Genomic DNA, 18,309 nt, shown 5'->3' on the forward strand with positions numbered 1-18,309 from the left:
AGAGAGAGAGAGAGAGAGAGAGAGAGAGAATGGTAGGAGGTGGACAAAATGGCTCATGAACAAACATCAGTTCTTCTGTTCATGAACTGGGTGCACTAGAAGAGAGTCAATGAGTTCTTTGAGGTCATGTACCCTGTTCAGGGTCCTGAGTTCACAGCAGCAGCTGGCTGCAATTACTTTTGCTAGCCTGACAGCTGCTGGAGACATGGAAGAGGGTTCTAGCATTTATGAAAACTATTCTAGATAAATCAGCATTAGCCTGTTACATTAGCAATACAAAAGGCATACAAATTTAGATTGCCCCAAAAATTATATGTCTCAACATGAAAGCTGTTTCATAAATTCTGTAGTTTTACAGAACAAAGAAAGTAATAAATCAAGGCAAATTTAAAATACATTGACGGTACACTAGAGAGGCAGGTAAGGCAAGACAGAGGAAGTTTTTCTGTAGGCCTCAGGTGCTATCTGATAATATTCAGAGACTTTGGTGGAAGCTAGTAAGTAGTCTGTTAAGTCAATAGATTTCAAAAGGGTTTTGTTTATTGGTCATGGAATGTTAGTTATAACAGAGGTGGGCAAGGAATGGCTGCTGAAGTGGCTAAATGTATCCCAAATTAAAATAATTAGCCTCTGGGTCCATAGCATTCCAACCTTTCCATGTCATTATGTTTTTTTGTTTTATTTTGTTTTTTGTTTTTTTGTTTTGTTTTTTAAAGAAATTTATTTACTTTACATCCAGGCAGCAGTTTTCTCCCTCCTTCCCTCCTCTCCTCTCAGTCCCTCCCCCAATTCCCCTCTGCCCGCATCCCCCAATCTGTTTCCCCACTTGTGTTTCTGTGTAGGAAAGGTCAGGTCTCCCATGAGTATCAACAAAACAAGGCATATCAAGTTACAGTGAGACTAAGCACCTTCCCATGTATTAAGGCTGGGTAAGGAGACCCAGTATGAGGAGTAGGGTCCCCAAAGCCTGTAAAAAGGGTTGGAGACAAGCCCTGTTCCCACTATTAGGAGTCCACAAGAGGACCAAGCTACATAACTGTAACATATATGCAGAGAGCCTACGTCGGTCCCATGCAGGATCCCTGGTTGTCCGTTCAGTCTCTGTGAGCCCCTATGAGCCCAGGTTAGTTGCTTCTGTGTTTCTCTGTGGTGTTTTTGACCCCTCTGTCTCCCACAATCCTTTCTCCCCGTCTTCTGCAGGATTCTCTCATCTCCGCCTAATGTTTGGCTGTGGGTCTGCATCTGTTTCCATCAGTTGCTGGATAACGCCTCTCTGATCTGTAAAGGATAACTATGCTACAACCCGCGGACTCAGAGAGACTAGGTAACAAGGAGGGTTCATAGGGGAGAATGGATCTCCCTGGGAAGGGGAAATAGAAGAGATTTTGTGAGTGGACTGAGAGAGGGTGGGAATGGGAACATGAGTGATCAGGTTGTAGGGGAAGAGCACTGAAAAGACTACTGGAAAGAGGGGGCATGTTGGGGTCAGGTAAAAACCTGGCACAGGGGAATCTCTCAGGAATCCACAAGGATGACCACACCTAAGACTCCTAGCAATAGCCTCTATGTGACCTGAACTGGCCATCTCCTGTGACCAGATTGGTTCCTAGCCCGTTTATCATTGCAGTCCTAATCCTGCTCATGATGCTACAAAAAGATTTTGGAGCAATGTATCAATAAGTCAGTTTACTAGTGGCAAGAGTGAAGTGACTTTCTTGTCCTAATCCTTAAGTAAAATTGAGCACTGAACACCTTGCAATTCTACACAGTGCACTACATAGCAATTTCCTTTGGCACAGAGATCCTAATATTTATACCACAGCCATGAGCTTTCTCATGTGAAAAAGATGAGGTCCTGTTGGTTATTCAATAAACTCTACAGACATAGATAGCATCAATTCATGGACAGTACCAATACAGGATCTGAATTGTATCACACACATAGGACTTAGTTGTTAGTAGCAGACAGAGAAATGGGCATTCAGGTTTGCTCCTATGTCACGCTGGTAAAGTGGGTAGACTGTGAACCTGTATTTGAACTGAGGTGAGCCTGGCTCCCAAGCCAGAGTTCTTCAGGCATTCTACAGTGCGTCTGCTAAATCCTATCATAAGCAGTCCCAGGCCTGAGTTGCAGGATGCCAAGTGTGTTGAAGTAGGAGATAGTGACCAGCTCCAGCGAACCCCGTGCCCCGGTTAGAGGCAATGGGCCCGGTTTTGACTGCTTGATCCCCATCTTCAAATGTCCCAAAAGGCATCTCCCTTTAACTCACATCTATGGGTTACATATTGCCTGGACACTGTTAGGCCACAGATCCTCTAACTCTCTCTCCCTCCCTCCTCTCTTCCCCTCAGAAATCAGCTCACACACCTCTGTAGCTCTCTGGGATGGAGAGTTGATAATAAAATTTGCTGTGACATTTCAGTCTCTCATTTACAGCTGTGAAACCCAGCCCTGCCCCTACTCCTCACCAGCCCCTCTCCCCACATACCCGTCCAACCCATCCCTAAACTAATAACCTTGAATTATACTAATCTTTATCAGTGCCTTCCTGATTTCTGGTACAAAGGCAGGACAAACTAGATCTTGTGGTGTGGAACTTGCTCACCAACCTGAAAACCTATAAAAGTTAGAAACCCCCTTTATTGTCTGGAATTGAAGCCCCATTTCAAGTCCCATCCCCACTGTTTCTCAAGTCAGGGTCCCATTATTGTGGCCCAAGAAGCTCTCTCTCTCTTCATAAATTTCAACTGAAGGGTAACATCATACCAGTTCTTTTCTATGAACCTGCTTTCTTTTATTTTCTTCCCTTTTTTCTGATAAAAACTAGTCACCCAGAAAGAAAAAACCACCATGCCCACAGAGGTAGAATTGAAACCTGTAAGTGAACAAAGTGAGTATGTTCTAGGCGTGCAGGTGGACAAGAAGACCCGTTCCCAGAAAGGTAAGCTGTGCATAGCTGCTTGTCCACTGACTTCAAGTTGCATTCTTTTCTGTGATGTAGTCATGTGTAATAGTGAACTCATCACTTTTACGTTTTTGATTCATTTTGAAACACAGTAACATTAATGCACATCTCACGGTTATGTAAAAGAAGGAAACATTCTTCTAAAAATAGTTTTTCACAGTTATTTTCTTGTTATCCATGAGTTTACTCTTCATAACTGTTAACAAAGCTGTCACCACACAGCTCCACATCCCATTCCTTTAATATCTGCATGGAATACTGCAAACATAATCACATTACTTAAAGTAACAAATTATATGAATATCCAAAATCAAGAAATGTAACATTTCTGTAAGCTTAATTCACCCAACATAATTTTTACTGCATTTGTTCTATATGATTTTTATGTAACTCCAGTCTGTATTTTAACTTGCTAACATATTTTCCTGTATTGCTTTATAAGAATAACAAACCTTATTCTTTTCAACTTTTTAAATTCTTTAAAGTTATCTCACCATGGAATGGGTCTCATTGTGGAATCCTCATCCACGTGACATTATATTTTTCTCTTCTCCCTCTTCTCTAGCCTCCCCTGTGTTCCCTGTCCACCTCTGGCTCTGCCCCTTCCTTCCTTCAGATGGAATGCAGATGATGTGGAAGCAGAAAGGTCAACTGTCTGCAGGAAGGCAGGGAGTAGAATGCATGCCTGATGACTCTAACAGGTCCACCTGCCACATTTATTTACCCGAGAAGCCCTCCTGTGGCTGATTTTTGGTTTTGATACTTTGTTATTATCTACATGTGAATGCATATGTGACTTTGTTAGTCTATGCATTTGGACTATACATAAGAACTATTAAGTTGTATGTCTTATAGTAAAATAACATAGCACTTGGAGAATAACATTTGGATTATTGCCTTCGCTTTTGAAATGAAAATGATAATTTTGAGACAAAATTCATGGCTATTTCTCTTCCAGTGAAACAGAGGCTTTGGTTTTCAGTCTCAATACAGATGAAAATATGTGGCTTAACTTCTTTTCTTGGTCTCGTCCTGTCTCACTTCTTCACAAGCCCCTCCAGTGCTTCCTACCCCCCCCCCCCACTCAAAATAAAAGTCACAGCACCTCCAACAGTCCCATGAGACCGTTAAGACTGGATTCTGCTCTGGCCCTCTCTCCTCTGTCTTACTCACCTGGTGCTGGCTCTTTGAACACTCACTCCAGGCTCTCTTCTTCCACAGCAGGGCATGGAGTATGCCTTCCCCTCAGATGCCTGCATGATCAACTCTCAGGAGCTCTGGAGACTCTGCCTCCTTCTGCTTTATTTTCTGCACAGCACTGACAGACACCCTCTAAGACAGACTGACTGCCTTGCCTTGTATGTTATTCTTGTCTCTGGGATGTGAGGTTCACTAGCTGTGTGCTGCTATACATGGGGAGTGATCAATAGGTGTGTGTTCCATAAGAACTGAAGATACAAACTGGACTGGAGAGCATGGCTTAGGAGGGTACTCTGTCAGGTTCCTATCCAGTTCCCTGAAGTGAGCCAACTGGCTTGTTCAGGTGGGCAGATGTAGGCTTCCCCAAGAGACAGACAACTGGTCTGCTAAAGTACCCATGCAGGACACCCCCTGAGAAGATGCTGAGCTCTGCATGCTCAGCTGATTTACCATAGCGGTTACCTAAGATCTACTTCTGAGAAAGAAGGAAAGTGCAGAGTGCTCCCTCCGGAGTGCCCTTTGTTGAAGTTCATCTGTAAAGGATACCTGTGGGCTAGTGAACACAGATTCCTGCAGTCCTACAATCTTATCATGGCAGGTCTGTCTAAAGTGCACTGTCAGGACACCTACGCAGTACCAAGCTGCAGGGCTTTCCCAGAAGCAATGGAAAGCCGCCTTAAGAGCTTGGGAAGCAATCCACTCTCTAGCCAACATTCCTTAGCGGTCCATTTCTGAACCACTCTCTCATGTCACTCACGGGTGCTCATGCACCTGCGGCACCTGTGTTTTCAGTGCTTTGGACAAGGCAACCAGGCTCGGGGAGAGGGGAGAGGGGAGAGGGGAGAGGGGAAAGTTTCTCTGTGTCGCTTTGTGCCTTTCCTGGAACTCACTTGGTAGCCCAGGCTGGCCTCGAACTCACAGAGATCTGCCTGCCTCTGCCTCCCGAGTGCTGGGTTTAAAGGTTTGTGCCACCATCACCCGGCTGATTCATTTTTTTTTTTTTTAATGTTAGATTTTAAGTGAAAGTTTATCCTCAGCTACTTCAAACTTTAAATTTTATTTGTATACATTAGGCATGATATATTATATACATTATATGTTTGATATGTAAGATAAACATAATATATTATATATCACTAGTTAGACATGCTATATATGTACATATGCATGTGATTTACATATAATTTATTATGAATTGTATGAGTATATATATTTAACTTTTAATGTAAGTTTCATATTTACTTACTGTGAATCATTTCATCAGCTCTAAAACTGAATTACTTAGGAATGGGAGAGACAAAATTATAGGAAGGACAGAAGCCCGGAAGGAAGCCAGCTCTACAAATCTGTAGCATAAAATGTTCCTTGACTCAATTCACCTATCAGCTGCTTTTGAATCTCTCTGTCCTGATCCAGCAAAGATAGAATGGTCATTTAGGTCATCAGATGATCAGTAGTGACTTTCAGACAAGGCCATATTTAGCTGGCCCCAAAGAGCAGCCAATGATCACCGAACTCCTAATCCTCCTGCCTCCACCTCCCAAGTGCTGGGATTACAGGCTTACACCACCAAGCCATGCTTTCTATTATACCTTGTGAAAAATTAACGCTAGCTCGGTAAAGCCAGCCATGATGTCGTGTCCTCCTTCCAGTCCCGAGTTTGTGTTCCGTGCGCTACGGAATGGCCTTCCTCGCACATTTAAGCAACTTCACATTAATAGCACAGAATTCCATCATAAGCATCACTATGGTAGCCATGGTCAACAACACAGACTACCAGCCTCACCTGAACAGCTCCACAGAAGGGCTTCCCACCGATTTAAATGGTGACCAACATGAAACCTCAAAGCATCTTTCTGTAAAGGTAGGCAATTCAGAATTTAAGTTTGTGCTCCCATTGTGTGTGTGTGTGTGTGTGTGTGTGTTACACACATGTGTGTGCATGTATGTGAAAGCCAAAGGTCAAACAAATTTGGGTGTCATAGCTCAGAAGTATGACACCTTTTCTCATGAGACAGGATGTCTCCCTGGGACCTGAGACTTGTATGCCAGGCTGTGCTGACTGCCCAGAGTGTCCCAGGGGTTTTCATGTTCCTGCCTCCCCGGTGATGAGGTTACAAGCCACAATGCTGGGATTTTTATGTGGGTTCTGGGGATTGAAGTGAGCTTGTCAGGCCTGCACAGCAAGCATTTTACCACCTGAGCCCTCTCTCCAGCCCCTACGCTCAAACTTTTGCTCTTCATTTTCTATTTATTTTTCTAGAGTTTATATGTTCGAAACCCCGTTTTACAGTTCTGGGAAGAGAAGCCAGAGCCTTGCACATCCTAGATCAATTGCTCTGCAACTGAGCTACTTGCCAGCCCTCCCTCTTTTCTCTTACATTGATTCTGTTTTCAGAAAGGGTCTCACTAAGTTACCCAGGCAGGCCTTGAGCTCCATTTGTAGCCCAGGCCAGCCTTGAACTTGTGTCTCTCCTGCCTCAGCCTCTTAAGTAGCTGGTATTACAGACCTATGCAACCAGGTCCACCTGTGTTCAAAAATCTTAACTGAGAAAATTCAGACCTAATGAGGCTTCTTAGACTAGGTAAGTGCCTTCTGGTATGTGGCTCACAAGAGCATTTTGCGCTGTCCAAAGGCCCTTGTGTATAACTGGAGTCCTCAAACCCAAGGATTCATCTTCAGCTCCGTCCAGTACGGCATGATGCTGATGCAGGGTCCTGGTGGATTCTTGGCTGGGAAATTAGGAACAAAGAAAGTGGTCGGTGTTGCTCTGCTCGGGTCCTCACTGCTCACTCTCTTCGTCCCGCTGGCTGCCAATCTCGGACTAGCTGTTCTCCTGGCAACGCGAGCAGTCCAGGGCTTAACCCAGGTACCAAGCGTTTTGAGCATTTTCTTTCCTTTTTTTTTTTCTTTTCTTTTTTTTTAAATGTAGACCAGGCTGGCCTCAAACCCAGAGAGATCCACCACCTGCCTCCACCTCCTGAGTGCTGGGCTTACATATGTGTGTTACCACACTCAGTCCCAGATACTGAATATTTTCAAACTCTGAGCTGAATATGAATTTCTAGATGACATCATATCAATATCTCTGGCCATTTTGATTTCAGGGCGCTGGATACGGGGGTCAGTTTGCACTCTGGCAGAGATGGGCTCCTCCGGGGGAGCGCAGCCGACTCTGCAGCATTGCTCTATCAGGTAAATGTGTACAGATGGGAGCTGGCAACCCCACACTTCCCACTGTGCTCCTGAACAGTGTTTCTATCGAACAGTTCTTTATCTTTTACTTGATGTTAATGAAGTGTTTATACAGATTAAGTAAACCAACTCTTCATTTGTGCTATGACTTATTTTGCCTGTATTGTGATTTGTGGCATAACTTTGCTTGTGGTATGATTTCTGACATCTAAAAATATTTTTTATATCTTCAAATTGATCATTTTTATTTTGTGGAATTTAATTTCAACTCACTGGCAGAAAGGTTGTAAAAGCAATTACCAATGTTTTTTTTTTTTAACAAATTTGTACAGCTTAATTTTTATATATTAATTCCTGGCCATCATATGAAGCTAATATTTACATTCAGTGTGACATACAGATTCAAATTAATGATATTTGTAATTGCACTAAATTGTTCTGAGAACATCTTTATTTTAAAAAGTTTTTATTACATTTATGTACTTACTACACATGCATGCCACAGCACGTATTGGAAGTCAAAGAACAACTACCAAGAGCCAATTTTTTTCCTTTTACCATGTGAGTTCTGGGAATCAAACTCATGTCTCAGTCAAGCTTCAGCAAGCACCACATACTTTAAAGGGGGCCTCTAAAACTCCTTCAGAAACCCAGGATGGTAGTATCCAGTGTGGGTTATGGGAGTTTATGTTAGCTGTCAGAAAGGGAGCATCCAATTTAGACAAATGAGATTCACCTCAGTTACCCAATTGTGAGATGATCACAGAACACAAGAGAAACCAGGGACTAAGGAGCATGAGAATGTGGACATTGAAGCGGTGGGATCCACTCGGACAACAGGCCATAACATGCATGAATGAAAAGGGTAATCCCAGCACAGGCTTCTTTGTCTTGGGTGTTGAGGAACTGCTTGAGGAACTCCAGGAAGAAATTGTTTTCTGACTTCAGAAAACATAGGAAACGTCCTGGCTTCCTCATAGGGAAGCTCCTGGCTTCCTGAGGTTGGCACAGAGAGAGCAGATGGAAAAATTCCATCCAAATGGAGCCATCTGAGCTCACATTCCTGCCTCGGTAAGACTCACATCACTTACAGTGATGCCTGAATTAGAAGACGGGATTGCTCTACCCAGAAAGCTAGGAAAAAAACAAACAAAAAAAACCCAAAAAAAAAAAAAAAAAAAAAAAAAAATCCTCTCCAGAAAAGCACCTGCCTAGGGCCCAAAGAGCTTGGCAACTGCCGGCCTCCAGTGCATATTCTTTGTAGGTGTTTCAAACCTTTGACATTGTCATCTACAGAGTTCACACTTGAGAATAAAATCGAGAGATTAAAATGTTGTGAAGTCTCATCCCAAACTAGAACTGAGTTGAGTTTCCTTTAGGAATGTGGCCCTGTTGTGCTGACCACCCTCTAGTGAAGGCCTCTCATCCAAAAGTGTACAGGCAGCAAAAATTGGACCTAATGGTTTAAAAATAATAGGGCACAGTTGGGTGGGTTGGGAAGGATGGATGGATCTAGAAAGAATTAGGGAGGGGTAGATATGATCAAAATAGATTGCATGATATTCTCAAAAAGCTAATAAAAATGAGGAAAAACAATCATAGAATAGTTCATAATGTTTAAGTAAGTTTAAGATTTAATGATGGGCTGTATTCATAGCTATCCTGGAGTATAGGTGGTCTGTGAATCATCGGTTGGACATGCTTTCAGGGGCTATGAAAGATACATTTTGTTTGCTTTTTGTTTTTTGAGACAGGGTTTCTCTGTGTAGCTTTGTGCCTATTCTGTAACTCACTTGGTAGCCCAGGCTGGCCTCGAACTCACAGAGATCCATCTGGCTCTGCCTGCCGAGTGCTGGGATTACAGGCATACACCACCACTGCCCAGCTCATAGCTCATTCTTAAGGCTAGTAAATGATGGGAAGAAGAAAATGTCTTATTTGCTTAGGAAACATCAGGCTCTCAAACCAAATTGCATGCCATGATTGCACAACTTTCTGAGTTAATTTAAAACACAATGAAAGAGCAAGAAGGAGAGAAAGAGAGAAAGAGGAGAGAGAGAGAGACAAGGGAATGGGATAGTTATCTCATGAGAGATAGGAGACAAACACATGGAAGGACCATATGTGCTCAGATGCCTAAATATTTCTTCTCTGTCTTTCTACATCATCATCCTTCTCACCAAGGGAGTGGTTATGAAAAACAGAGTTAGAATTCAAACAAAACAGGATGAAAGACATCCTGGACCAAAGACATCTACTAGCTCTATGGAAGAGACACAGGGAAGAGCAGAGGAGGTCGACTAAAGATCCTGATCATTGCTGTGTTTTGTTTCTTGAGTCATGGGGCAGAATGGGAAACACCATAGGGTGGCTGGCTGGCCCAGGCCTTTGTAGGTATTGAATCAGTAGTGCTGTGTTGATATGTGGTCCCTTTAAAGGGTGGGGAGCGAACCAAGGTAAAATATTTATCAATGTCTAAATGCTAAAGAAACTCCTGAGATATCAGACTTATGATATAGAACAAGGAAGAGATGGGTCCATTCAAATGTCACAGACCCCAGCACTCTAGGAACTGGTAGCTCATATACCTCTTGAATGTTCAGGGCCACAGCCTTTTAGGAGTTTCCCTTGCAGATGGACAAAGAAACACCAAAATGTACAGAAGGGGCTCCAAAGAGGCCAATATTTGTTTTGTTTTCACTCCTTTTTATATTTTTAGAATGTTGAAAAATATTTTAACTTTTAAATCTGTTTTTAATTGACTCAAAAATCATAAATGTCAATGGCCTGGTGCCATGAGATATTTCGGTACATGTGCACACTTACTGATGTTCAAATCCAGGCATATTTATCTCCTCTAACATTGATTATCTCTTTGTAGTGAAATTATTCAAAATTCTCCTTTTTAGATTTTTTTTTTTAAATGTAGTATGCTATCATTATTTACACTCTGCCTGCTACTACACAACAGAACACCAAAACTTGTACTCTATTTCCAATATGAATCCTATGGTATTGGTATTGCATGTAGTTGGGAAAGAGTCAAGAGTGGAGAGGAAAGTGAAGGTGAAGAAGTCAGAGGGCACACACTTAGAAGCCCGGCCTTGAAGTAGATTGGGACGGGGGAAGTCAAGAGAACAGAAAGCGCTTGACCTTGGCTGGATAGAGGAGTCTGTCCCCCATCATAACCAAGGTAGAGGCAGACATTTAGGGGAAAGACACTGATTGGGTGGACCTGGTGGTAGAGTAGGTACCCAATTCTAGTTTTCTATACATGCACTCTGGAACTTGGTATTCTCTTTCAAATGCTCCTTTCCTGTTATTAAAAGGCCAACCTGGGGCAGTTTATTTAACTGTAGCTGGCTATATTTGATCACAGGCAAGTTTGATTGCCAGTATTTAAATGAGATAGCATAGACAATATGCTACTATAAACATGAATAAAAGAAAAAGAATATGTAAACAATCATTTGTACATTGCAGTGTAGGTTAAAAAGAAGTCTAGGCAAAAGAGTAAATCTAGAGGGTGGTAGATCTGACTCCACAGATGTCTATAACTTCTGACTGTGAAATACAATGATATAAACAAAGTTAATGAAATGAGCAATAATGCCTGTTTAGAATTAGAATCTGTTGTGGTATTTTGTATATTCTCTAACAAATGAAGCTTGCCTGAATATCAGAGGGCAAAGCCAGCCACCAGGCAGTGGTGGCACACACCTCTGATTCTGGCACTAGGGAGGTGGAAACAGGAAGTAATATGGCTGAGTGGAGAGAGGAATATAAGGTGGGAGGAGACGGGAACTCAGGTTCCTTTCAGCTGAGGAGTTTGTAAAGGTAAGAACTAGGTGGCTGGCTTCTCTGAATTTTCAGCATTTTCCCCTGGGTTTTTGGCACTGGGTTTTTATTAACAAGGCCAATTAGGATTCATGCTACAAGAATCTACAGTGCAAAGGAGATATTTGTAAGAACAATTGCTCAATGAAGATGAATGTTGGAACTGGAGAGATGGCTCCATAGTTAAGAGGATGGACTGTTCTTGCAGAGACCTAAGTTCTGTTCCCAGCACTGATACCTGTAACTGCAGCTCCAGGGGACCTGACATCTCTACTATCCTCCATGAGCATTTCACTCATGTGCACACACACTGCACACACACACACACACACACACACACACACACACACACTGCACATACACACATAATAATTAAACAATAAAAAATTTAAAGATGATTAAAACCCTTGGGCTATTATGCTTGTACTTATTTTAAAATAATAACTCCACACACATGAAATTTGACAAGTTGACTAAGCATAAAAAGTGAGATAGCTTGCAAATATTTGAAAAATTGTGAAATGGGAATATGACTAACATATATTAGAATGCCCTGTGAAGTTATAGAAATTAAAATAGTATCATTAGCATATTTATGGAGAAATACGCTTCCTGTAAATGCATTTACAAAGAGAATGAATGTGTGGATTTCTATAAATAGCATATAAGTGCACAAAAAATAAGGTGAATGACTGTTTCTTGTACAATAAATTGGTGTGACATTTGTCTTCAGAAGGATGGGGGATAGAATTAGAGGACGTAAAACAACCTTGAGTTTTTATGTGCTTTATTCAATAATAAGTGTATATAATTGAAAATTAAGATAACCTGAAGGGTGGTATGACAGTCACCTGCAATGGTAATTTTGAGGGGGAAGAAAGACTCTCAGGAAGTAGATGAATTAAATGAGAAGGCTGAAGGTTTTACGTTTGCACATGCTTACTCTGTGGTTTTGTGGCACTTCTTGGTGTTTATCTTGCCTACATTATTCATCTGGCAGAAGGCCTGAGTCCCACCCCCTTCTTTCTGTCTCTCTACAGGAATGGTGTTGGGAATCTTCACCGTCCTCCTTGTGGGTGGCGTCATTAGTGAAGCCCTTGGATGGCCCTTTGTCTTCTATATCTTTGGTAAGCAGCTGGCTTCTGCGATATTCAGTGATGTTCTTCTGAGGCTGTGCATTTGTGTGTACTTTTCTGAAGAAAGAGAGACAAAATATCAAAATGTTTGGGAAACAGAATATCACAATATAAGGAGATAACCTTTGCTAGCCAAGATGTGGAAGTCCTCTGGCTTCATATAAAGTACTGCTCTTCCACCAAGAGGCTCAACCATCATTGTTCCACTGTGCCTTGCAGGCAGGAGGGGAAGGCCTTCAGAGCAGTGCTTTCTCGGAGACAGAAGAAATCGATCCTAGGAGCTAAGTGTAGCTGGAGGGTTTGTCTGGTTAAACATAGCAAAGTGGCGGGGTCCTGGGCAAGCCTCAAGTTTCCCAAAGAAAAGAACATATCAAACACTGAGAGTAATTCGTGGAGTGGCTTTGCATTTTATTTTCAAACTTCCTATTAGTTTGTTTTGTTTACACACCTGCTCCTCTTCCAATCAGTGAGTTTCTTGAGGCCAGAGATGGGTTATTGTCAGTTCTTGAGACTGTGTAGGGCTCAAGAAACATGAAAACATTACTCAAGAGATAACTGGGTGGATATATTAATACCAGATGAAAGCCAGGTGGTGGTGGCACACGCCTTTAATCCCAGCACTTGGGAGGCAGAGGCAGGGCGGATCTTTGTGAGTTTGAGACCAGCCTAGTCTACAGAGCGAGATCCAGGAAAGGCGCAAAGCTACATAGAGAAACCCTGTCTCGAAAAAACAAAACAAACAAACAAACAAAAAATACCAGATGAAGATAACTTCACAACAAGGAGTATTACCAATGCAACAAGAACACACAAGAATCTGAAATGCACATGTTCCCAACAGCAGAGCTCCCAAATGCGCCATGCAAAAACTGATGGAACAAGGTTGGGATGTAGGCCAGTTGATAAAGTTCTTGCTTAGAATGAAGCCATGGGATTGGTCTCCAGTGCCACAGAAAACTGGGCACAGTGCCACATGCCTCTAATCCCAGTTCTCAGAGAGCAGAGACAGGAAGGCCAGAGGTTCAAGGTCATTCTTGATAACACGGAGAGTTTGAGACCAGTCTGGGCTATCGAAATAGTGTTCTGTTGAGCAGGAACAGGCCGAGAAAACAAAAACCATAAAGAAATACTAGCCAGGCAGCCTAGGCAACTAGATAAGCTCAAGAGTCATTAAGATTCCTGTCTCAAAAAAATCAAGGAAGACCAACCGCCCCCATACACACACACACACACACACACACACACACACACACACACACACACACACGAACACCAGACCTACATATAATTTCTTTTTTTTTTCTTTTTTTTTTTTTTTTTTTTTTTTTTTTGAGACAGGGTTTCTCTGTAGCTTTGCACCTTTCCTGGAACTCACTTTGTAGACCAGGCTGGCCTCGAACTCACAGAGATCCACCTGCCTCTGCCTCCCGAGTGCTGGGATTACAGGCATGCACCACCACCGCCCGGCCCAGACCTACATATAAAATCTGGAAAAATTATTCTAGAAGAAAAAGGGGGGGAATTCTTGGTCCTTTAATTAACCAAAGAATTCCTAAATATGACAGCAAAAATATGAGCCATAGATGAAATTGATGAATTGGATATGAACAGAGTTAAAAAATATATATCCTCTTCAAAAAACATCACTAAAATAATAAAAGGACAAACTGGTTTAAGGAGAAGATATCTACAAAACAATTACGTTTCTCTAAAATTTGTAAATAATTTTCAAAACTCAATGAGAATACAAAAGCCTCAGTTGAGCAGAAATATTTCACCAAATCCACACAGAGAGATCACAGATCTACACCAGACTCTTAACCAAGGATCTTTAGTCATGGAGGCATGAAAATCAAAATTATACCTCCATATAACCTATTAAAATGGCTAATAAGTGTTATGCTCTCCCTAAGGTCTTTGACCCCCTTCCCATAAACAAATAAACAATAAATGTAAAGAAATGTATGAGACCACTTGTTTGAGAACTCGGAAGTGCTCAGAATGAGCTTTGGCAATAGCTTATCCTAGAAAATGCCCCAACATGAGAACAATCCCTTCAATATACCCACAGGGCTCTAGGCAGCCAAGTCCAGAGATCTACACATCCATAATTATTGCTACACTATTCGCAGTATCCCAGGCATGGATCCAGCCTAGATGTCCAGCAACAGGGAACAGATAAAGAGACTGTGGCACAGAGCCACAGTGGAATTTGATTCAGCCAGAACAAAGAATGAAATTATGTCATTTTCTGGAAAATGAATGGAACTAGAAATCATCATAGTAAGAGAAATAAGTTAGATGTAGAAAACAATCCATGTATTTTTCTCTCATTTGTGGAAACTAAAATTCTCAATAAAGCACATCTGTCTACCTAGCTATATGTATACATACATGCGTACATAGTCATAACATGCATACACATACATACATACATACATACATACATACATACATACATACATGAATGCATGCATGCGTACATGTACACATAGATGACTCATAACATACGTATACACACATGAAAGCAAGCAGGCAGCTGAGGAAGGATATTAGTAACTGGAAGGAGGGGAGGAAGAGGAGTAACTAGGGAGGGATGGGAAGAAGCTGCCATGCTCAAAACATTTAAAAGGAATGATCAAAAACCAACATTATGTGCAATGACTGTTACACCAATTAAAAAAAGAAAAATGTGAAATCCATGTAAAGTTCAGGATTTAGTAGTAAGGAGTCAAGAAAGTGTTGACAGATGTTCTATGATGTCAACACTGAAGATGCAGGACAAGAGGTGTGTGCTATCTTTACAACATTTAAACAAGCCTATTATTATTCCATAATTTAAAGTCCACTTTTTAAAAAATGAGCTCTCTGATGAACACTCCCCTCGCTTGCAGGAGGTATTGGCTGTATCTACTGCCTTCTCTGGTTTATTCTGGTTTATGACGACCCTGCCTCTCACCGGTGGATAAGTGGTCCAGAAAAGGAATACATCATATCCTCCCTGCACCAACAGGTACTCACAAAAACTCCAGCCTCTGCAGAAGCCTTGCATCCACATCCAGGTTCCTAAGGGCGGCCGGGACTCTGAGCCTCATGCTGATCTTACTGCTCAGATCAATGTATTTGTTTTCAGGTCAGCTCAGAAGAGCAGTCGCTTCCCATCAAAGCCATGCTCAGATCTCTGCCACTCTGGTCCATATGTCTTTGCACTATGACCCACCAGTGGCTTGTTAACACCTTTATAATATACACTCCAACCTACATCAGTTCTGTGTTCAAAATTAACATCAGAGACGTGAGTAAATTTCACTCCATTCCTCCCTCATGTTCGCATGATTCCTCAGTTCTTCAGCTGGCACAAATCATTCTATCCGAGGAGCATTAACTCTCATTTCCCAAGATAATCTCATCTTTCAAACCAGTAACAGTAACTTTGCTGGGGATCTAACTTAAGAGCTGGCCAGGATTCCCAAGAAAGAATGGTTTCCGAGTGTCAGGATGATTATGAGGGAATTGCCAACAGGTTTTTTCACTACCTTCATTATGGCCATTCACTCAGTCTTTTTACCTCAGAATGGGTTCCTGTCTTCTCTTCCTTTTTTCATTGCTTGGGTCGTTGGTATCCTTGGAGGCCAGCTCGCAGATTTTCTTCTGAGCAAGAATTTTAGACTCATAACTGTGAGGAAAATCATCACAATTTTAGGTAAGAACAGAGCATGAGAGTTGAATGACTTATAAGTCAATGAATGCATCTCACTCTTGGATTTGTCTGTTCCACATTCCCTAGGAAATGTCCCCCCAGTAGCCCTCATTGTGGCTCTTCCCTATGTCCAGTCCAGCTATATCACAACAATTGCATTTCTGACACTTTCCTGTGGAGTAAGTTCTCTGTGTCAGTCAGGAGTCTACATCAATGCCTTAGATATTGCCCCAAGGTAGGAGTCTTGTGTCTACTCTTAGTTTCACATTTTCTGGGGGTGGGGGAAGGGATGATCTATAGTGTTCTGAGGTCTCAAAGTTTGTAAAACAATAGATCATAAGCATGGACCCTAGATGGGCCTAAGGTGTGTTGGGTGGAGGGGTGTTGACTTGTCATATAGCCTCACATTGAATATACATTGCCCAAGTCCTTTTTTGATGTAATTACATGGTGGACTCACACATAAAATGGGCCTGAAAGATGCTGTGAGGTATGCCTGGGTTTAGCTTGGGACATTCCTATCATCCACAGGTATGCCAGCCTTCTCATGGGAACATCAAGAGGATTGGCACATTCATCTGCTGTGCTGGTACCCATTGTTGGTGGCTTTTTCCTCAATCAGGTAGTTTCCATGCCAAGACAGACTTTTAAAGTACTCTACCACATGCATTTGTGAAAGTGATGATAGCTAGAGTATACTCAGAGGTTGGGGAATAGTGTTGAATTTGGGGTGACCATGAAGTAGAGGACAGAATGAACCAGAGTTGAGGTCATTCCAGAGTCAAAGAACTAACCACAGCTCCACCCATGATCCCCATTTGAAATGGGAAACAAACAACCCCATGGTGACTCAGGATCATGTTTCCATGCTGGCCTGCCAAGCCATCCGAGGCTGAATTCTCATTTGTGTAAATAATCACACACAGGGAAGGAAGGAGAGGAGAAGCAGCATAGGTAAGTGCCTGATACATGCTGGTATCATGACAAGCATTTTTTTTTTCCCCCAGACAGTGTTTCCCTGGCTGTTCTGGAACTCGTTTTATAAACCACTGTTTGTAAACTGTTTTGAACTCACAGAGATCCACCTGCCTCTGCCTCCTGAGTGCTGAGATTAAAGGCGTGTGCCACCACTGCCTGATTATGACAAGTATTTTATACATCACAATCTTGTTTAGCATTTCATTCTCATATCAGTATGAAAATTAATACCATTATCTTCATCTCCTAATGCTTAAACTGAAAATCTGGTAAAATGAGTCGTTCTGATCCGAGGAAATAGCTCTGATGCCCAGTATCTTTTCAACACGTTGTGACATGGATGGAAGAATCTTAGAAGCAGCTTTAGCATAGCATTTGTAGGCGAGGTTGGGCAACAGAGAATGTGTGCGACACTTTGATAATAATGACAAACATAGTACTATAGATCTAATCAATCATGAGGGTCTGCAAATCTCTCCAATGTAGAACATCAAGATAATTCTAGGAAATGATTCTCAGCATGGAAAACCCCTGGAGACTGTTGTCTGAATTAGTAATTCAGTTTCATAGAAAAAGAGGTGAGAGAAGTAATATGTACTTTGGGTCTTGTGTTCCCAGGACTCTGAATTCGGGTGGAGGAATTTCTTTTTCTTATTGCTTGCCATTAACCAATTTGGCTTAATCATCTACCTCGTGTTTGGGAGAGCAGATGTCCAAGAATGGGCTAAAGAGAGGACGCTCACTCGTTTGTGAAGGTAACAGACAATGATTTCAGTAGAAGTACAATCACAGAGGCAGGACTTCAAATTGTTAATTTCCTGTCATTTTTCTTCCTTAGCTGTCCCACCTCCAGTGAAGAAATCATTACACATGCTGGTTCCTATGTGGGAAGACTGCCATCAAAAATGACATCAGGGTCCCCCTTGTCCCTTTCATTCAGATTTCTTGTGAAGAAAATATAAGATGAATAAAAAAACCAAGTAAAATGATATCAAAGGACCAGGTTGTCATCTTTTAATTGAGAATGTGGGTAGTGACGTGGTAGTTTCACAGTTTTAAAAGACAAGAACAAAAGTTTTGAGCGCTTGGTCCAGAGAGGCAATCCTAGTAGAGCAGTTGTCTCTCTTCTGTTCTTCAGATTTGACATTAGTTTTGTTCTATGCATGCGGTACCGGAAGTAGAGCACGCGCCCGACCACTGCTTACACTGCTAGCCTGAGTCTCTTCCTTCCTCTGTCTATTGGGGGTTTTGTTGTTTTGGGTTTTTTTTGTTTTTTGTTTTGTGCCAGCTCTGATA

The 18,309-nt window shown here is 41.9% G+C and overlaps 1 protein-coding gene across 1 annotated transcript; it reads left to right on the forward strand.

Annotated features, from left to right (window-relative positions):
• Positions 1-1,298: 1,298 nt before the first annotated feature.
• Slc17a3 (solute carrier family 17 member 3) lies at positions 1,299-17,946 on the forward strand. The gene is made up of 13 exons (XM_036188469.1): positions 1,299-1,324; positions 2,829-2,942; positions 5,819-6,030; positions 6,803-7,036; positions 7,275-7,362; positions 12,240-12,326; positions 15,230-15,348; positions 15,469-15,630; positions 15,909-16,038; positions 16,123-16,270; positions 16,567-16,657; positions 17,632-17,768; positions 17,852-17,946. Exons 2-12 carry the CDS (start codon positions 2,852-2,854, stop codon positions 17,764-17,766), a joined length of 1,497 nt encoding a protein of 498 aa, XP_036044362.1. The 5' UTR covers positions 1,299-1,324; positions 2,829-2,851; the 3' UTR covers positions 17,767-17,768; positions 17,852-17,946.
• The last annotated feature ends 363 nt before the right edge of the window (positions 17,947-18,309 follow it).

The sequence above is a fragment of the Onychomys torridus genome, chromosome 5, assembly GCF_903995425.1.
Source record: "Onychomys torridus chromosome 5, mOncTor1.1, whole genome shotgun sequence".
NCBI classification, from domain to species: Eukaryota; Metazoa; Chordata; class Mammalia; order Rodentia; family Cricetidae; genus Onychomys; species Onychomys torridus.